At 35.9% G+C, this 21,492-nt stretch overlaps 1 protein-coding gene across 1 annotated transcript in view; it reads left to right on the top strand.

The window, feature by feature from the left end:
• The window catches only part of UBR1 (ubiquitin protein ligase E3 component n-recognin 1), a 60,484-nt gene that overhangs the window by 4,404 nt on the left and 34,588 nt on the right, over positions 1–21,492 (top strand). Inside the window, exons 2-19 of the mRNA XM_021403426.1 lie at positions 5,742–5,998; positions 7,201–7,279; positions 9,304–9,414; positions 11,447–11,577; positions 12,082–12,223; positions 13,420–13,482; positions 13,796–13,919; positions 14,810–14,917; positions 15,364–15,452; positions 16,214–16,312; positions 16,955–17,112; positions 17,416–17,515; positions 17,778–17,906; positions 18,593–18,773; positions 19,675–19,736; positions 19,905–20,015; positions 20,857–20,922; positions 21,072–21,173. Coding sequence (XP_021259101.1) covers positions 5,742–5,998; positions 7,201–7,279; positions 9,304–9,414; positions 11,447–11,577; positions 12,082–12,223; positions 13,420–13,482; positions 13,796–13,919; positions 14,810–14,917; positions 15,364–15,452; positions 16,214–16,312; positions 16,955–17,112; positions 17,416–17,515; positions 17,778–17,906; positions 18,593–18,773; positions 19,675–19,736; positions 19,905–20,015; positions 20,857–20,922; positions 21,072–21,173 — 2,112 coding nt within the window. The remainder of the gene's footprint in view (positions 1–5,741; positions 5,999–7,200; positions 7,280–9,303; positions 9,415–11,446; positions 11,578–12,081; positions 12,224–13,419; positions 13,483–13,795; positions 13,920–14,809; positions 14,918–15,363; positions 15,453–16,213; positions 16,313–16,954; positions 17,113–17,415; positions 17,516–17,777; positions 17,907–18,592; positions 18,774–19,674; positions 19,737–19,904; positions 20,016–20,856; positions 20,923–21,071; positions 21,174–21,492) is intronic.

Genomic DNA, 21,492 nt, shown 5'->3' with positions numbered 1-21,492 from the left:
TGTTAGTTTAGCACCTGATTTTGACTTCCTGTTTCTGATAGCATTGCCACGTCAGTTACGCGTTGCCCTCTGCCTAACTGATTTGACCCAAAAATTTGAAACATGAAAGACGTGCGTCTCCTTGTGCACCTATCTGCGTCTAAGCCAGAAATTGCACTTGTGATTTTTTCAATGAATGTGATTGAAAACTGACAGCTGAGAGTCAAGGAGGTTGAGCAACCTACAGCCAGGCCTTGCCTGCCATTAATTGTCACCCTGCTTTGGCTTAGGGGTCAAAGTTTAAATGAATGTAGACATCAAAGAGTTCTTTTGTATCTTCAGGTCAGAGTTGATGTTTTGTTAGGACAATGTTAGACAATGTTGAATGTTATCCATGTTGTACCAACAGAAAATAACTTTTGAAGTTGAACTTGCCGCTGTCAGTGTAATTACTGATATCCAAGGCAGACCAAAGTTTGGTACATGACTGGTTCCCAGCTGTATCGTATAAAGGAGTCATGCTATTAACAGATCAGAAAGCAGATGTTTTGTAACTGAATTCTAAGCAATCTTTTTTCTTAACCTTAGATTCCCTATTCATCCGTCGGCAATACTTGCACAGAGAATGTGAAACATGAATGTGATGCTGTTGTGACAAAACTAGTCCTCTTCCAGTTTCACTCCCTGGACAACGTTGTTCCCCCGGCCCCTAATTTTTTTCAGGAAACTCTTTCCATTTGAACAGTATGCAGTACAGAATTAAATGTATATGTTCAACATACTTGAGAAACGGCATTCATTTGTTTCCAGCAATTAAATATAAAGGTTAAGTGCAAATTATTGAAAGTTGACATGTATATAATCAGTTTAGCAGTTTTACAGTTTTGCATTAGTCAAATGGCATGGTAACATGAGATGATTTGGATGATTCTGTGCTTTATAGTTTGTATGGAGGTGCTTCTTGGAATTGTCTTGTTTATCCTACTCTCTTTACAGACCTACAAAAATGAAGTCAGGAATAGATCTTTCTTATGTTTATTTGTTGTATTCTGAGTTAATAGAACTTCTGCTCCTAATGATGTTTAATTCGATTTAAGGTAGGATACAACAAATGTGATAATGAGTTTCTAATTTTTATTTGAAGCCTCTTTTTTGGACAAAAAAAGCATCTTTGAGTCTCCTTGTTTTTCTAACTAAACTAATGCCTGGGTGTCCCATACTGCAGTTGGCTGTTATTCTTAGTGCATTAGGAAACTGATCATTTTAAAGTAGGAAAAAAAAAAAAAGGAAAGCTGAACTAAAAATGTAAATCAGAACCTTACATGAAAATGTTAATTGAAGAACCTATTAGCTTTCTTTCATAGGTAATTTGAAGTGGTCTGCGTGCTCATCAAAGAACTTCTGTATGTTTATCCTTATTTTAAAATGTCTTTCATGGTTGCTTAATTGGAGAGACATTACCAGAATCTCCCAGTTTTCTGGGATCTGTTGTTTTGCTAATCTCTGTTTGGTACCAACTGTTCTATGCATTGAAGAGCAGCCTTTTACATTTAGTGTTTCTCTTGAATGTCACCGGCTCAAAATTAGCATGTTGACAACATTTTGTACATTTATTCCTAAAATTTCGCTTATCCTTGCTGTCTTGACAGGCAGCTGGTATTGCCATCTCATGGTTGGCAGATTTATGCCATGCACAAACTAACCTTTTTTGTCTACTTCTTTAAACCGGAATATTGGGCCAGACATTATTTTTAGTTCATACTATTTGCATTGTCTGCTCCCTCATAATTTGCTTTTCAATATTTATAAGATTAATATTTCTTCTTTTCACTGATTACATTAAAGTATATTTCTAAAAATAGTCTTGAAATTTATGCAGTCAGCTAAGCAGTGGAGGACCAATGTGTCAATCAGTGCAGTTTAAGTAGAGCTGCTTTTTTATAGTATTGCCAAATGTAAATGATTTGCCTGAAAAGACTTGAGAATTCAAAAGTGCTTAGAATGGAAAAAATGTGTGGAGGTGATGGCTACTGATAATAAATAATAAACCCGTTGCAATGATGAAGTTCTTTCACAGTGGTGAGAAATCTCATTTGACACTTAAACTTTTTCAAGTCACTTTTCACCTATAGGTTGACTTTTTTGCCTTTTTTTCCCCTTCATATATATATAGATAGAGAGAGATGTGGTCAAAATGATGGATATTCTTCTCTTTTTATAGAATTATTTGTAGGCAAATGTAATTTTTCCTCCTGTGACCTTTTCTAATGTGTTCCTTTCTGGAAAAAGCTGACATGCTGCGTTTTTAGATGTAGGACAAAACCAGATGTTTGGCTGGAACTCATTTTTTGGAAAGTTCTCTGTATGTTTATACACGTGGAAGAAGTATTAGTAGTTTGTTCTCATGGGGGAGGACGTGTTTTGATACAAGATAAGAGATGATCTGGTAAAGCCTTTGTGTGGTATTGTGAGGTGCTGCTTCTGCAGTGATGCTCACCTGGCAGGTCACATGTGGCTACAGGTTACTGCTTGTGTTGCACAGGGCACATGCATTACTTGGACAAAATGGATGCGATCTCTGCTCTTTTGACAAAACTGCTCAGGCTTGAGACACATAGCTTTTCATCTCCTGGTGCCTAGCATCTCCCTTTTTCCTGCAGTTTGGGAAGTGCCATCCTGAAAAAGAATGTGACAGGAGCAATTGGTTAGAGGAGGGAAAGAGGTCGGGCTGCCGAAGGTTAGAGCTGCAGAGGAGAAGGGAAGAGAGAGGAAATGATGCGTGTCTGACACAGTTCACTGCTGTTAGTCCCAGTGTTGCATTTGCCTGCAGTTAGCGGTATCTGGAGAAGCCCACCAGTGTGTTGTGCATGTTGCTGTCCCCACTGGGATGACAGACGTGGTATTGCTACTGGTTCTGCCTTAGCTCGTTCTGGTGATTGCCGTGGTTTATTTCTGGGTCACATTAATGCCTCCGTGGTTCTATATGATGGCTTGTCTATTTCTTCAGGTAGTGTTTTCTAGAAATGAGAAAATGAGACTCCACAGCCTCTCAGGACAGCCTGTGCCAGTGCTGGGCAAAAAACTGCAGGGAGCACCTGATTTCTGCTTGCAGTTGGCTTGTCCCTTATTTGGGCTTTGATGGACACCCAGCCCATTCAGTGCATATGTTGAGTAGAACTTAATCGAAGAAAATGTAATATTTTATTTCCTCTTTGCTGGCCAATATGTAGTGAATAAGGAAATAATAATTTACTTTTAGGAGACAGAAAAGAAATTGATAGATCTGAAGTGAAGGTGCAGCTTTCAAAAATAAGAAAATTCTTATTTCCCTTCATCAATATTTTGACTATTACCTAGGTGATGAAGATAAATTGAATCTTTACCAGAAGGCAGCCGGCCTGCTTGGGAGAGTTCTGTTTTCCCTTCTTTCCTCTCTTTCTGTACTTCCTGTCCTCCATTCTCTGAATAACATTTAAGCAGAATTAAAAGTTTATGTGGGAATACTTGAAGTGTTTCGGAGTTAGACTGTGAGAACCCACTCTGTGTTTCTGGCAGCTTTTCAGGAGAGCTTAGCCCCATGTTTCTTGGAGCTATTATGTGTTCTGTTCCAGCAACGCAGAAGCTAAACTTACAGCATCTCTTGGGAATGTTACTTACTGAGAAAGAAGAGCTACAGAGTGGGATTCTCTTTTGCTCTGGAAAAAGTGCATGTGAAGGGGTCCCCATCCCTACCTCCAGCTTTGGTAAGATACAGTAACCAAGCAGTCCCATCATTGGTGCCTTCTCTCTTCCATCAGCGTCTGCTCTGCGTTCTCTTCCCTAACTTCGCAGTTCAAGTATCACCATGACAAATCAAATAAGGGACTATCCCTAGGGTAATGCTAAGGTAGATACATGGCCAAAATGTCAGTAGAAGCCTCAGGCTAATGCTAAATATATTGGAAGTACAGTGGTTATTATTCAAGACATTAAGCAAATGTTTTATGTGATTAGAACACAGAACAAATATCTTTTGACAGATTAGCTTTAGGTACTGGATATTACTGCAAATCTGGGCAGACTTAACCTGCTATTTTATTCCTATTTCTTCTGTTTAGATTTTGTGTAAATAATTTTTTATGCTTGTCTGTAGCAAGTAGACATGTAATTCCTTAGAAAACAAGCATGCATTTTCTATATCTTGTGGTTTTGAATTCAGTAGTGCTGGAGCTGCAGCATTTTGGACTGCATCTGTTACGGTTTCCTTTCTTCCTCCAGTGTTAAAGAACTGTTCTAATATAGGTAGCAGACTAGGGACCTGTAGCATTAGGTCTATTGCTTAATGTGTTGTCTCTGAATTGAGGGGGAAGACCACTGATTCAGTTGATACAGGTTTTATCTTAAACCATAAATCAGGATTTTTTGTTTTGCCTTTTACATCTAAAAGTGTGCATTTTGTGTCCTTTAAACAGTCTAATTCCTCGAGGCTTTCCTACAGTCCAAAGTCTTCAGTGGTTGCTCTGCTCATTCTCTGCTTGCTGGCCTACAGGGAATTCTCTTTAGAGCTGTTTGTGGTGTTCCATTTATATTTTTACTGCAAAAATAAGTTTTTGGGGGATAAATAAAAGTTTTGTATGAAAGGAAGTTCTCTTAAGAATTCTGGATAGGTAAATTTATCTGACGTGCAGTGGGGAAAAACAGAATTTATTTCTAAATAATGTGAATAATATGAAAGAATATTCAGACTTGAAGGACAAATAGAGTATACGGAGAGAACCATTCAGAGAATGGGAGAAGTCAAAAGTGAAATTAGGGTCTTATATTAAGGAAGCGAGTAAACTTGGGCTGAAACATGACTACTTTCCTCTTAAAAATGTGAAATTGTGTTTTAGTCTGGTTTCCCGAGGACATTATATTTATATAATCAGTTGGCCTTTCTCCCTGTATGGGAACTGCTGAGTCATGGCCTGAACCACTGATTGAGCGCCTGCAGGAAAGACCCAGTCACCCCTGGGAGCACAGGTGAAGGCAATTCACTGTGTGACCTGAAGGCCTCATTTAAGGGCTGACTGTCCCTAAGGGAGGACCTCTTTCTGGAGATCCCTCCTTGGTGGAAACCTTTCCCTGCGAACCCAAAATCTTCTGATCCGGGTGAGTGATCTGTTTCCCTTCCCTTGTAGCACCTTGCTATCGTGCCAGTCCTTCCACCTCTTTGTAACACCTTTTCCATCGCGTTGGTCCTTCTGATCGCTACACTCCCTCGGTGGTTATTGAACACGTATGAGCAGTTTGAAGAAAATTCTACTAAAGGGTAGTGATTTTGAAGACAATTGAGTTGCTGCATGTTTTGTGACTATCAGCAGACTAAGGAATAAATCTCAGATTTATCTTCCAGCAAAGGCAGGGAGACCTCTGCTGCTGCTCTTGCCCTTTGTTGGCAGCTGAACAGACATCAGGATTTGTGTATTGGCTGGCCTGTTGGCGTTCACGTAGTTGAAAATTAATTAGTACGTGGGTAGCTCCACAGTAGCATAGCACTTTGCCAACTCTTGCCTCATGGTGTTTTAATAGAAGTTGTTAAGTGAACAGAGGTTGCTGTTGTGGGTACTGAAATACAATCAGTAGGGAAGTTTTAGGGAAATGGTGCTTTCTGGGGATTTATTGTGCATAGAACTGACTACTGAGGTAGAAAAGAATTCTGGATTTACAGTAAAAGTGCTTAATCATACTTATTAAAAAATTGAGTTAGTTTATGTTTATTCATGGGTTTACTTCTTTTGCAGTGGTGTGATGAAAGATTCGACTTCCAAGCTACGTTTTTACAGTGCTTGGCAAAACATGTGCCAAATATTTACTCAGCTGAGATGGACCCCTTGCTGGAGAAACAAGAAGAAATGGTCCAGGCAGCAATATTTTACCCCCTGGAGTGTTATTTATTTGGGGAAGACCCAGATACGTTTCTAGAGAAACTACAACAGAGCGGAATCTCCCAGCTCTGTGGGAAGGTGTTCAAAGGAGGGGAGACAACATACTCTTGCAGGTAAGAATAAAGTTATATTACCATGTTTCCTTGCAAGGTGGTGCACCAAAGTGGATTTTATAAAAGTAGTTGCTCTGCTAACGAAGCATACCTTGTGTCGTGGTAGATCTTTCCTGAACTTAGAGTGGCATTTACTTCAGATTCCTAACCACCTTAAAATGAGCAATATAATGTGTGAAAGGCAGACTCTGTTGGAGAAATGAGGAAGGTAATGGAAAGGATACTGAAGGTACAGAGAGCCATTGATTAAAAATACCGGGTGATAGGATATGATAGGGATCTTTGCCTGGTGTTGGGAGGTAACATGCGTACAAATGTGTGCACCCTGTGGTATGCAGCCTTTCAGAGTCTGAATTGGAATCCAACATTTCTGATCATTCCTCTGTTCAGGCAATATCTATGCAATCAATGGTTATTTCCCACCTTGTTTCTCATTCTGGAATATGTTAAAGATGATGGTGTATTGATTTGGTGTTACTTAATTAATTCATATGTTAAAGGTCTTTGCAGTGGATTTGAAGATTGTAACTGTGCTCACAATTCATTAGCCTTAATATGATACAATTGGTGTAGTTTATATTTGTTTTCAGTTTATTTTAAAAGCCTAGAAAATTGTACCAAAAGTGCCAGAGAAGCTTTAATAAGGAAGAATATTATTATGGGTTGAAAAAACAAGTAATGCTGACTTCAGAATTTAGGAAATGTCAAAAAGGAAAGCCTCTCTGTAAAAAATAATGAAAAATTAAAAATTGTGATTTATACTGTAGGGATTTAATTAGTCATGGCGGACGTATGTTCTTGAGCTCAGTTTGTGGAGGAGTTCTTTGAGATTTTGACTTGAAACTGCTGAACAAGTTTTAAATGTAATTTGACAGAAGTGTAGCATAGGAAAGTGACTACGTTTGTTGCTGGAAACCATAATGAAGTGAACTCCACAGTCAGTGTCATTGTTTTTTTTTAATAACTGGAAAAATAAAATGTTAGTAATGACTTTTGATAGCAGAAGTGAAAGATGTTTCTAATGAATTTGAAATGTCAGGTTCAAGTATGTGATTCAAGCCTAAAAAGTCTGTCTTTGCAGAATTGCCTGTATTTTTATAATTTGAATCTGTTGTTAATCTTGGTTTTCAGAAGAGTATTTTCTTTTGTGCATGAAAATTCCGTTTGTTTGGAAAATTTTCCTTTTACCGTTTTCGTTGCAGGGACTGTGCAGTTGATCCAACTTGTGTACTCTGTATGGACTGCTTCCAGAATAGCATTCATAGGAATCACCGGTACAAGGTAGAGACATCTTCTATTAAGAAATGATTCCTGTAGATTTAGAGAATTTTTACTTGAAGATTCAGGAAACTGCATGCAATCTATTAATTTTTATTTTAGGAAATTACAGATTTTTAATTAGTAAGACCTCTCACATTTTTAACTATGTAGAGCTTTTGATAAGAGAAATAAGTTTCTAAGATAAGAACCAAAGGGGAGAATTGTTTGACTGCATACGTTATTCTCTCTGGCAGTTTCACCTAAGTACCTGCCATAGCAAAAAGCTGTGATGGAAAATGGCAGTTGTATCCTCAGTCCCTTTCAGTACTTTATGCAAGAGTACGATCTGTTTCGAAATGTAGAAGGAATGTTTATAAACATAGACCATTGTTTCACCACTTCTGACGCTGATGCAGTCTCCATGTTTCCTCTGTTTTTCCATTTAGATTTCCATAAACTACTCTGGACTGTAGAAGTTAATGTTAAGCAGCACATTTTTAAGGAGATAGCTGTAGAACTGATCATTTTTTTCTGGTAGCCTCTTGATTCTCTTTGAGCCACATCTGTGTTATCTTCAAAAGTTTCCCATAATTTAACCGCAGAAAGATTTTTTTAGAATAATTCTTAGCTAACTCTCCCACCTAGGCTGTTGTCTGCTCTTTACTTCCTAGGTCCCTTTTTTTGTTTGCTCTTTGCAATTATACCTCTGTCATTTCAGTGGAATGGAAGGAGCTGTGTAATTTTTAAGCTGCTCTAGCTCTGCTGCAATGAACAAGTAAATGTGCAGAAACGTTATGTCGTCAATTTCACTATGCTGCATCACTGAAAAATGGGCTAATTTTTTTGGTCATTGATGTTATATCCATTTCAGGGATCTGTCTTATTTGCATTATCAGCTCTTATGTATAAGTCTTTATATATTGATCTGAAAATGTTTTATAAGTATTGATTCAAAGTTGCATGAAGCTATCTTGGGTAATGCAAATACAAATTCTGTATACACAAATGTGCATACTCAACAGCTAACGGAGAGGTAAGATGAAACCAAGGGAAAAGAGACAACTGTGGTTGTAGAGCAATTTGGAATCACAGCGGAGCTGAGGTGCCAGTTTGGTATCCTGTTGTTCTTTCTGTTTTTAGTAACTTGAATTTGTCTGTTTCAGTCAAAAACTAGCCTGGAAATAATAGCAGATGTGGTACATTTCCATTTTAAAGATACAATCTAAAGAATACGAATTGTGTTCTTTACAGCGTTATAGAATGATTTAAGGTTGGAAGAGACCTAGTGAGGTCACCTAGTCCAATCTCCTGCTCAAAGCAGGCTAATTAGATCAGGTTATTTTAAAACGCATTGAATAAATAATGAATTTTTTGGTTTTTTTTGAGTGACTTTGTATTTTCATAATTAATTTACAATTGGAGTAAGCTATTATCTATTGATAATTTTTTTGGCCTGTGTTTGATCAGAACTTTCTGCCAAAGTGAATGGTCGTTGTTTCTGAAAGCACAATGCAAAGTTGAAGTTGCAAAAATGTGTTAAGATACTGATTGTCTTGCCTTTATTCCTAAAGGATATTGAATATATGCATCTTGTTGCATAGATTATATTAAAAGTTTTCTGAGCAAGTTGTAAAGAAGGAGTTGAAGACCTTTCCTGTGATTTTTTAATAAGATCAGAAATATTATTTTCTGTTTATGAAACGCTTATTTTATCTGGCCTTGTTCTTGCTTACTCCCGGTTAGATTTGTTGAATATGTGCTTTTTTTTTGCAATAGCAAAAAATACAACTGTATTTTTCATTTAATTCCTGCTCAAAATATTCCCTGCTCAATAAGTATCTGCATTTTAATTTTGTGTTCCTCTGACAACTTTCCTTTTACCTCAAAAAAGTTTTAAAAAAAAAAGTGATGTCTGGTTTACACAAGGGCCCTTGTATTCTGTAAATAAGTATTTATACTTGCATTTCACTTAAATAATGCACATTTCTGTTTTCTCTTGCTGTTTATTGTGCATGCCTCGTGACTGAGCTATGTTCCTTTAACAGATGCATAGCTCCACTGGAGGTGGATTTTGTGACTGTGGAGATACAGAAGCATGGAAGGCTGGACCAGTGTGCACTAAACATGAGCCTGGAGCATCAGGCTCTCCAAAAGAAGTAAGAATGTTGCTTAAAGAATAAATACTGACTTAAAAAAAAAAAAGGGTTATTTCTGTGTATGAAAATAAATATATTGTATAATTGATGTGGAATGTCCAGGTAAGTCAAATCAGGGTTTCCTCGGTGAAGATCTTAATTGAGGTCAAATGTATGTATTGGACATTCATTGTCTCCAGGCAGAAAGTAAAAACAATAGCGCAACTCTGTCTGCCTGTCTTGTCTTTTTTTGCCTTTGATTCTGAATCTATATGCCAGTGTCTCACTCCTCTTTCCTACCTTTATTATTCAGTTCTTATTTACAAATAGTTTCCTATTATATAGTATGTTTTTAGATGTAGTGCATACTAAAAGTTTTACCTGTGGCTCACAGAAAATAACCATTGACCTAGATATATGTGGATGTAAGAGGCATATAGTGTTCTTTGAAGAGCTGCTCCTTTTTCAGCACAGGAATGGGCTGCTAATAATTTTTATTAGTATTTGGAGCAATTTTTTTTTTAGTGTTTCTTATTTATGTTACAATTGATTACAAAACTGACTATTTTTTTGCAGTAACAATCTAGATCAACATACGGGGTGTAGAATATGCTATTTTTGGACACAAATTATTCAGTGTCAAGCCTCTGAATGAAGGTTGCCAATTGTTAAAATTTTGGTTGTACATGATTTTTATTAACTGTGTGCACTTAAGGATTGCAGATAGCTTCTGCAGGCCAAGAGGGGAAAAATGCAAGTTATTTGTTCCAGCAGTTCTACTGATAGCATGTACATTCTGTGAGTATGTGACTTTAAGATTGGTGGTAGCATCAGTTACTCAGAAATAGATTTCTAAGCTCTTTCCTTAAAGAATCTGTAAGAAAACTCTAACACTGGTCAATCACACCCTAGCTGCTATGTGCTTTCCGTTGTTAAGTCATACTCTGGCAGATTTGTATCAGTCTGCATTCAGGTTTTAAATTGCAAATATTTAAGTCCTGTTGATTTTGGTGATCTCACCCCAAATGAGCTGAACTTGTTAAAAACAAACAGAAACAGATTTTTGAGTGGAAAGAAAGAAGCTACCCACAGCCACTTCCATTTCTGTTTGTCTGCTTATATTAATGTCTAGGGAGATTCCTGTATTATCCAAGGTTTTGGGAGCACCGTCATTACAAAATGTTATGGAAACAACAGAAAAACTTTTAAATCTAATTCAATTTTGTCTCCATTAGCATTTAAAACTCAGTGTGTTGTTTCTGTTTACTTAGGCCAATAATAAAAAACTAATTCTGATTCTTTAATTCCAAAACATGGAATAAGATGAATAGGAGCTGACTGAGACCTATGTTAATGCTTATCTACAACCAGAGCAGCTTCAAGCTCTTGCTGTTCTTACCAGTCTATCCTTGTGCTGGATGTTGTGACATGTGAAAATTTTGTCTCAAGCTAGGAGCCCCCATGACTGTCTGCTTCCATCTGGCAGAATTGTTAGTATCTTTAGTTGGTTATGAATACTTCTGTGTTGCATCATCATTAGAATGGAAGAAAAACCTAGTAAAAAAAATTACAGAACTGGGGAAATGGAAATCTTTTGTCAGATATTGGTGACTGGTTCAATAAATGCTAATGTAACAGTACTCCTTGTAAACATAAACACGAAGCTTTAGTTATTCTGTTTTTAGCTGTATTTTATTCCCTCTAACTCAGCATTTGTAGTTTAAGTTCCTACCTGTGTGTGACGACCATATAGTTTTTCCTGCCATATGCTGGAAACCATCCAGGGCACTTTTGAGGACTAGGTCTTAGCGTGTAGTAAGTTAGAAGCAGTAGTGTTGTGAGGTGCTAACTCCAGTAAGGGTCTGGTGCAACTCTGTACAGTGTCATCTTCTCACCTTGTTATTCTAAATCTATTCATGTTGGCTTCAGATCCCAAGGGAACTTAGTGGATTTCAAAGTGAAATAGCGAGGAAGAGGAGCTTCGTATATTCAGCGCAGGATTATACTAGTAACAAGGCATTCTACCAACTCTTTAAGAACTTTCTTTTCACAGAATTCTGAATGTCAGTTAAATGAAGAAGTTATGGAGCACTCTAGGAGAGTATTTCCTTCCGTGATAAAATACATCGTAGATATGCTTATATGGGAAGAGGAGAAGGAACTGCCTCCGGAGCTCACAATTAGGTAGGGAGCATTCCCGGCTTTCTCTCTGCAATGTTAAACTTTTATAATTATTTTACCTGTTGGCATTACTCCATTCATGAAAACTTAGTGTCAAAATCTCTGTAAAAAAACTCTATAGAATCTTTGACGTGCAGTTATACTAAGAAAAACTGCTTGTAGTTTATGAGAACAATAGTGTGTGATGGTGCTCCGTCAAAATGGAAAAAGACCTTTCAGTATCAACTTAAAAAGTCAAATGGGATCATAAAATGGCAGAGAGAGGGAATAAAAATAGAATTTTCAAAAAACTTTAAAATCTCTTCTGTACTTGGTACGTGGTTTCTGTGACTTACTCTGGTATAGATTGTGTGGTTTTGGATTTTTTTGACATGAGAAAAAGCTTTATTATGTAATTTGTATTTGATATTTGTCTGAAGTTTTCAAGTAAGCTGTTGCTTGTGTTGGATAGGACATTATTTACATTTTAGTTTTGACTTGTATGTTAAAATGTTGGCTGTTTCTCAGTAGGGAGAAGGTAGACAGCTACTACTGTGTCCTTTTCAATGATGAACATCATTCTTATGATCACGTCATCTATAGCCTGCAAAGGGCGCTTGGCTGTGAACTTGGTGAAGCTCAGTTGCATACTACTGCTATAGATAAAGAGGTTAGTGCATTCTGGATGTGGAAAAAAAAAGTCATTTTTAATCATTAAGAAGGGCTACTGTGATCTTCTGATCATAGAATCTTTGTGGAGCGCTGGGATTGAAGAGAGAGAGGCTTATTGCAGAGTAATGGTTAATCAGCATTTTTTAAGAATGACATGCTTCAAGGAAGTTTTAAAACTTCCTTGTTTTTTTTCTTTGTGGCAGAACTCAGTTTACTGAAAAAATGAAGAGTTAGTTTATCTAAGTTACACTTCTTGTGTTTGATGTATTTTGTTTACTGTTATTCATTTCTTGGAATAGATATCTATGTTTTTCAGACAAATATAATTAAAAAATTAATGACAGTAATATGCATATTCAGTTATATTTAATGAGAATTATACTTTATATTAAGCAAATAAAAACAGAGAATCCACGAGGGGAGTATCAGTGAACCTGACAATTTTACTACCTTTTCTCAAACCACAGTTCCAAACAATGTCTCAAAACAATGGTTGGGGACCTTAATGTAACTTTTTTTTCTGTTTGGAGGGCGGGAGAAGAGGAGGAGTGGAGGGAAGAATGTTGAGTGTGTGACTTATCTTAAATGCAGCTGTATTTTTTTTTTTTGTTTTACCTCACAAAAATATAAAACCTAGGCATTTACACACACACAAGTGAGCTTCCTCTCGTGGAATTCTTCTGTTGAAAACTTGTTTTGGAAGTCTGATATCCTTTGATTTAAATTTGAGGACTGAGCTGATGCTATTCTTGGCTTTATTAAAAGATCTATCAATCGTGCACTTTTAATACATCCTGCTATTTCACATACAAGAGTAAGAAAGAATAGGAATGGTTGTAGAAGAGCAATCCAGGATGAGTGTATTGTTGTGTTAGGAAGAAAGTTGGTCTGGTTTCTGCTTAGAGCATTCTGTGGAAATTGGTCTATTCTGTTTTAATCTGTACATGAATTTTCATTATCTACCAATACTGATATACCCAAACTTTACTTTAAGCTTTGCCATTTTAATTTAAATCAGATACCTTTTTCCTAAAGATAACTTTGTTAATTTTGATTTGATTCTAGATGTCTAAAAACACTGTAAGTGATGTTGGTCCCAGTGTACGCAAGTAATAAAATACAGCTGCATTCAAGCTTCTATGACACTTGGATTTTATTGCAAAATATTTGCATATTCAATATTTCTTTCAACAGGGTCGGAGAGCTGTTAAGGCAGGACATTATGCCTCTTGTCAGGAAGCAAAGGAAGAAATCAAGGTAACTTCCTAAAATATTTTTCTTATTAAACAGAAACAAAATAAACCAAATCAACGTCATCATTGTTAATACTGAAGATTTGTGTGTTGTACGGTAAGTTAGTACTTGTGTTCTTGTGTAGCCTCTCTGTGAACTCCTTGGCACAGAATTTAGCCCACCACATTTGCTATGAGTAGACGTCTTCAGAAAAGAAGCATTTTTTCATTAGGTTTGCTATTAACATGTGCTTGGGAGAGGTAATAGCTGATGAAAGCCAGTATGAAAATTCATGTTATCTTTATTCTATATCTGCTAATACCTTCCTGACTCCTAGAGGCATTCTGAAAATGTTTCACAACGACCGCTTCATGTGGAAGTTCTGCATGCTGACGTCATGGCTCACCAGAAGTTTGCCTTGCGCCTTGGTTCTTGGCTGAACAAACTCATGAGCTATTCAAGTAAGTGTAACTAACTTTGTTACAATAAAGCTATGCCAGAATTTTAGTGAGCAATTCTCTCAAAAAAAAGTCTTCAGCACTGTTATATATGATACCCTCTTATTAAAATACAGTTATGTTCCTCCTAATTAGTAAATAATATATGAATGTGTGCTCATATTCATTGGTATGATTTTGAGTAGCAGTACTTCTTCATTCTTTCTTGCTAAAATAAGTGCTTTCCCCTGTGTGAATAGAAGTTTTTATCCTCAATTTCAGCATTACATGCACCGTTTCAGTGATACGTTTGCTTAAAAGCTGCAATCCCAAGTACTGGTGGAAATCTGCGGAATGCCTGCGTCAGTGGAAGTGTACATCTGCTTGAATTAATTCCTGTTTTAGGTTTGATGCCTCTTAATTAAGCAGGATCAGAAAAGAGAAAAAGCAAACAGTCTTAATTTAGAAATGGATCCAGTAGGAAGAAGTCTACTTTAAACTTTCATGTGCTGTTCTAGCGCTTGATGACGCTTCTGCTTTTAAAGAAGAATTTGCATAATTTCTTGTCAGAATGTTGTCTGATTTTGATAAATACTGGACTTTGTCATAGCTGTGTTTTGCCAGACTAAAGCCTTTATAAAATTCCTTTTGTGATGAATTTTAAAATATCCTTCTACTTCACTGCATCGATTGAATAAGCTGCGTAAAATTAATAGCAGAAAATTAGTAAGGATAGAGTATGTGGGAGTACGTCCATTGGGAAAGACAGTTAAGAACTAATTGATAATTAAATACCTTCTTGTTTTATTCTTTCATTTTTTCAAGAACAGAATTCCATAATTTTTTTCTTATTGGTTCATATTGTTTAATTATCAAGGTATTCTTGTACAAATTACTAGTTTTTATCTCTATAGGTGACTTTCGCAAGATCTTTTGTCAAATATGTCTTAAGGAAGAAGCTGGATCTGAGAAGCCGTGCTTCATAAGCAAGTTGATGCTTTGGGATGCAAAACTTCATAAAGGTTTGTGTAGTCATGTCCTTCTGAACTCAAGAGTGAAATTAATTTTTTTATATATTTAACAAATATTTTAAAGTAATTGTTAGGCGTGTGGAACTGCACTCTTTCATTGTTTGTCTGTTACACTTTTATTCATACAGACATACATAGTCTTTATTTTTAGGGCTGAGATTATTGATGTTTGCCTTCCAAATTCTTCCTGCTTTATGTATTTTTAAGAAACTTTTCACAAGATCTAACTTAAATATGAGTGACTTGATACTTGCTGTGTTTTAAATACATATCATAAAGTGTCAAAAGAAATGATGTGAATAACATTGTCCATACACTTTGGAACAATATCAAGGCTTGTAATTATTGCTAAATATGATTTTTAAAATCTGTTCTTTTTCATGAAAGTTGCATCTTATTACAGTTGAAGTGAAGTGAATTACGTTGGTTTTTCACAGGGGCGAGGAAGGTTCTTCATGAACTTATCTTCAGTAGTTTTTTCATGGAAATGGATTACAAAAAACATTTTGCTGTGGAATTTGTAAAGGTAAATATTTGCTTCTTATGCTTTGAATGTTTAGCAGATTTGTAAAATTTTCCCTAAACCTAAAAATTGTTTCAATAAAAATAAATTTGGAACAAGCAGAGATTTAACTAATACAGAGTCCACTAATATACAGCACGCTTTATAGATTGTATTAATCCCATTGTCTTTACTTCCTTATAATCATATAGGCATACATGCTCATGAATATAGTATTGTTAGTGTTTTCTGTGTAATTTGAAACAGCTGTTGAAGTGCAACTGAAACTGATCAGTGTGCTTTAAAAAAAACATGCAGTAGTTGTCTGTACAACATAGGGCATTTTTATTCAGAGGTTTTAATTGTGATAAGCATGGCTGACACTTTGTGGTTTTCCGTGAAGTTAACAGAACAAATGAAGACTTATTTATTGTACACCTTTGTAAACAGCTGTTGAGTAACTGTCAGTGCAGTTCACTGGATAAGGAGGAAGACTTGGTTTATAATATTTTACAGTCCTACTGATTCTTTTTTCTTGGAGAAGATTGGTTGTAGGAGATTAAAAATATATATATATGTCGTCAATGCTTTGGGAGAGCAGTTTGTGTTCATCTTCAGTGCTAGGGGCGCACATTAAGTACTTGGGTACATTGAGAACATGGTGGCTTTTCTGTTTGAGCTACTTCTGTTAGGAAGAAGGACATCTGAAATATAATTCTTGCTGATAAATGAAACATTTAATTCAAGCTTATTTTATTTAATTTCCAAATATTCTCTTTTCCCAGTATTACAAGACATTGCAAAAAGAATACATCAGTGATGATCACGACAGAGTTCTCTCTGTGACAGCACTCTCAGTTCAGATATTCACTGTACCTACTCTGGTATGTACAGCTTGTCTACACTAGGAATGTAAAACAAATATGAAAATTGCTAGCAGTACTACTACTTCTCTACTTGACAGTCTATGTATTGCTGATTTGAAAATGAATTATTCTGCCTTTTCAAGTCACTATGCAAGCACAGGCATTGAGTATACAGGCAAATTTATTACAGAAGATAATGGGAGAGTAAGTGGATGTTTTAGGCAGCATCATTCTCTGCATTAGCTTGTGTTTAATTTACTGTTCATGTTAAGTAGCATTAAAAAGCCTTATATCAAAAACTGGCTAAAGGCATTTTTGTGTGAATGAAATAAGTTTTGTGGGGAAAGAAGAACTAGTATACTTGTATTTTATTAAAGGTTTTTTCTTGATTTTTTTTTACACTAGTACTGTAGGCCTTTTCTGTGTGATCTTTCTAGATCCATTGGATAAAGTAATGTATGTTACATTGATGCTGTCAGAAAGAACAAATGTGCCAAGTTGTTACAAATTGTTTTCATGTGTAGTAAATATTATCAGAGCTGTAGTGGCTTTTATAAATGCTTAAATAATTTGTAGTTAAGATACATTCAAAGGAAAAATTTGGACAGCTCTCTGAAACAGAAGTAAGGAGAAGAAGGGTTTTAAATTTTCTTTTTTCAGGCTCGCCATCTTATTGAAGAGCAAAATGTAATCACTACCATTACAGAGACGCTCCTAGAAGTCCTTCCAGAGTATCTAGACAAAAATGACAAGTTCAACTTCCAAGGTTACAGCCAGGACAAACTGAATCGTGTATATGCAGTAATATATGACCTTAGGTAAGTATAAAGTTGATAAGCTTAAGCAGTTCATAAAAAGTAGGATGAGGTGTTGGGCTACTCTAATGAATTAATTAAGGTAAAAGCAGAATATCCAAGTATCTTGTAATTCAACATCTGTTAATTTCAAATAGAGCTGCACCAAGCACCTCTAATGTTTGCTGAAAATTCAGAGTTTGAGCTTGGTTGAGCAATGTAATACAATGAGGATGTTGAGCGTTTTAATACAGTGAATACTTTGAATACAAGCATAAACAGAAGAGAATTCTAAGCAAAACAAGATAATGTTTTCTCTGGGGACAGGTATATTTTAATCAGCAAGCCTACAGTATGGACAAACCGTCTGAGAGAGCGCTTTTTAGAAGGATTTGTTTCTTTCCTAAGGATTTTAACTTGTATGCAGGTATGATACGTTTACATAATTTCTTTCTAATATGCTTTTATAAAGATAATACAGTGGTTTTGTTTGATATAGATACGCAGTTAAAATAAATTCTTCTGTTTTGGATGGATGAGAAATAAGAATTAATTACAGAAGTAATATTCAGCAATTCTAGCTACAACTGAACCACCTATATTTTTACCATTTGCTTATGGGATCTTCTGTTATTTTAAGCCTGTGACCACTGATCTACCTTGTATATTTTGTGGTGTCTCTATTTCAGGGAATGGAAGAGATAAAAAGACAGATTGGTCAGCACATTGAGGTGGACCCTGACTGGGAAGCAGCCATTGCTATACAGATGCAGCTAAAAAACATACTCTTGATGTTCCAAGAGTGGTGTGCCTGTGACGTAAGGAAATTTGTTGTCTGGAGTTCATGCATGCAATGGCATCTATGAATATTTCTGAGTACTTTTTAAATGGTAACTTTTTTTAAAAAGCTCACTATTGTAAAATGCTGGTCCCCAAAGAAAGGAGTATGAAAGAATTAATCTGTGGTATGATGCGGAGAGGGGATCTCAGAATATTCTAGCTGGCGGAATTGCATGGAATATCGGACAAATCATGAAGAAGTATTTCTCTGCGTTCATAGTGATCTATCAAGTTTTAAAAGTTTTGAAGCATGTGGTGTTCATTTTTAATGGCAAAAGTAAACTGCCGAAACTTCATACTAGTTGTGTAGTTAGCCTGTAAATAGTCTTATTCGGTTCTGGAGTTCACCCCTCTACTGGGGGAAGGGAGGAAATTGTTTAAAAAAAAAGTTTGGGGTGCAAACTATGCAAACTTAGAAAACAGTGCAGCTTAGGTAAGCCCATAGATTTCAGAGCATTTGACAGAGTGGCTTTTGAATACTCTTAGCTAGCTTCAGCTAGCGCTCCTTTGCTCCAGTCCAATGCTTTTCGCTATTAAGAAACAGTTGTAATTATAGTGTGAATTTTAAGCAACTATTTGCACCATTGAAAAGAAGCAGATGAGGAATTTTTATGCATATGTATCAATTTAAAATGCAGATCTATGCATTTGTTTGAAATTCCAGGAGGAGCTGTTGCTGAGGGCCTACAAAGAATGCCATAAAGCTGTGATGAGGTGCAGCACAAACGGCCGCTCACGGGAAAAGACAGTGTTTCACTTATGTGGCCATACTTTGGAGAGCAGACCTTACAGAGTGTCTTCAGATCCTGTCAGCATACATTTACCACTGTCTAGGACTCTGGCAGGTAGGTGTTTTGTTTTACGAGCTATTTGAGTTAGGTTTCTCATCCATCTCTTTCTTTATTTTAGAAAACAGTTAGATAAAGTGCTTCACAGATCAGTTGCTTTCTGATGTTCTCATGAGTTGACCCTGTTCCCCAGATGTTCCACTAATGGAATTTTTTTCTCAAAGTAGCATTTGTTTTGTTGGAGGACATTTTTAAAACAGGAGAGAGAGAAGAAAGCAGAAAGGCAAGAAGGAAACATTTTGTATTTTAACAAACGTAGAGATCTTCAGTTCTATCTGAACTATTTGAATTTCTGCTATTCTGTTTCCATTTCTCCCTGCTACAACAAAATGTATGTTCATTATTTCTTTATGTCAAATTTATTTTCCAGCCACATATATCTTAGGACTGTTAAAATGTTCCTCCTAAAAGACATATGTTTGCAGCATGCCAGGACAGATTTCTAGGCAGAATTCAAGAGGACCACAGTGGTGGGTGATCACCGCTTTCTCTGAAATACAAGTGAAATCATATGCTGTTATTAAGCTGTAGATATTTTATCACATCATTTGCTAACTAGATACCATCTGTTTGAAATTCTGTCATTAGTGACAGTATGTGATTTAAATGTGAAATTAAAAACTTGATGATATTTATAATCTCTGTTTAAATGGTTTTAATGACTTCTTTAAGTGAAAAGATTTATTCATAAAATAATGGATTGTAAGACTGGTTAAAACCGTTGTGACAGTGCAACAGATCTTCAACCTTAAAGAGGTAAAAAAAAGTGCTAAGCTTTTTTCTAAATAAGCCTCAACTTTTTCTTGTAATTCTGAATTGTAAATAATTTCACTAAAACTTTGAAGTGGTTGAAATAGAAACTTGACTGATTTGGATTTATATTCTATTTTTTGTGTAGGTCTTCATGTACAATTAAGCAAGACTGGAACCATCTCAAGATTGCATGAGTTTGTTTCTCCTGTAAGATTTTTGTTTTTCAAATGCTTCATATGATTTATACTTGGGAAGGGAGAAAACGTGTGTTACTAAAGTTACAGAATTTCAGGCTATTTTGCTACTTTGGACGTGTCTCTGTTCATTAAGACTTTCTTTAAAATCACTGATAAACACCACTTTTTTTAATTCTAGGAAGAATTTCAAGTGGAACTGCTAGTAGAATATCCTTTGCGATGTCTTGTTTTGGTTGCTCAGGTTGCTGCAGAGATGTGGAGAAGGAATGGACTCTCCTTGATAAGCCAGGTACACACCTTATATTAAACAGTAGTGACTTGATCTTAGTGATGTATGCAAGGGTTTCTCAGTAGTGTTCTCAATGGTAGTTGGGCAGAAATAGGTTATGGACATTACTTTTACAGAAATTCACAAAACAAAGATTTCTAGATGGGAATTTAGATGGCTTGGTTTTACCATTTCCAGTTTCATCTATGGCTTTCCTGTCTGTATTAGAAAACTATTCTGTGAAATGGTATTGATGTTACTGATATCTACTATAAAATACTTTCGGAGTTGATAAATTGTTGTATTAGTACTGCTGCTTAGAACATAAAATGCTGAATGTTAACACTTCTAAAATCTCACACAAAACTTCTTCTGAATGTTATATAACTGGAAATAACAAGCTTTTTTTTTTTGTAATATTAAAGGTAAGTGTCTGCTTGTAAGTACTTGTATTTTGCCTCCTTGGGCTTCACTGGTTTTTGTCTTTGACAGCAGAAATTTTTTGTTCACATTTGACAAAAACATTTGGTGAAATCAAAATAAATATTGGTAGCTCTCTAGCTTTGTGTTTCAGTCAGAACTGGAGATGATTAGGCTTCTACTAAGGAGAAGCCATAGAAATATGTTGTTTTGAAGAGAGGTACGAAAAAGTTACTATGGCACAGATTTTCTCTGGAAAAGTGGAAAAAACATTTTTCACTTCCAAGTTTGTGTTCATTCTGAAAGAAACATGGAACTTGTCTTTACCTTAATAAAGATGGTTTACAATTTGAAAAAGTCCCAGACGTTGACTGGTGCAGATTTGATAGTGCGTTACTTGAGCATTACATCTCTGCTTAAATTTTGTTTTCCTATTTGTCAGGTATTCTATTATCAAGATGTTAAATGCAGAGAAGAGATGTATGATAAAGACATCATCATGCTCCAGGTATAATGTTCTGAATAATTGCTTGCTTGATTCGTAACATTTTAATGGATTTGCTTTTTATCATAAATATGTATCATTTCAAAATAAAGGGTATTTTTCATAATGCAGAATTGTAATAATATCTGGTATTCATACTGTTTTTTTTTCAGATTGGCGCCTCTCTTATGGATCCAAATCATTTTCTATTGCTCTTACTCCAGAGATACGAGCTTGCTGATGCTTTCAAAAAGATCAAGCTCACCAAAGATCAGGTAAGCGTCAAGTATTCCTGCTAATGAATTTATGTACTTTGAATGTAAGGACATTAATGGAAAAATTAGCTACTGTTGCTCATTGTATTTTTTTAACTACCTTAAGAGTCAGTCAACAGAGCATCTGATCTAGTGGTTAGATAAAACACACAGTCACAGAATGATTTAGGTTAGAAGGGACACCTGCCGTCAAGCAGGACTGCTTGGAGCAGGTTGCCCAGGACCATGTCCAGGTGGCTTTAAAAAATTTCCAAGGAGAGAGAATATCCATCCAAGGATGGTTGCCCCACAACCTCTCTGGATAACCTGTTCCAGTGCT

Source organism: Numida meleagris, chromosome 6 (assembly GCF_002078875.1).
Source record: "Numida meleagris isolate 19003 breed g44 Domestic line chromosome 6, NumMel1.0, whole genome shotgun sequence".
NCBI lineage: Eukaryota > Metazoa > Chordata > Aves > Galliformes > Numididae > Numida > Numida meleagris.
The sequence above is the reverse complement of the archived record's forward strand: the minus strand, read 5'-3'. Positions and strand labels throughout refer to the sequence as shown.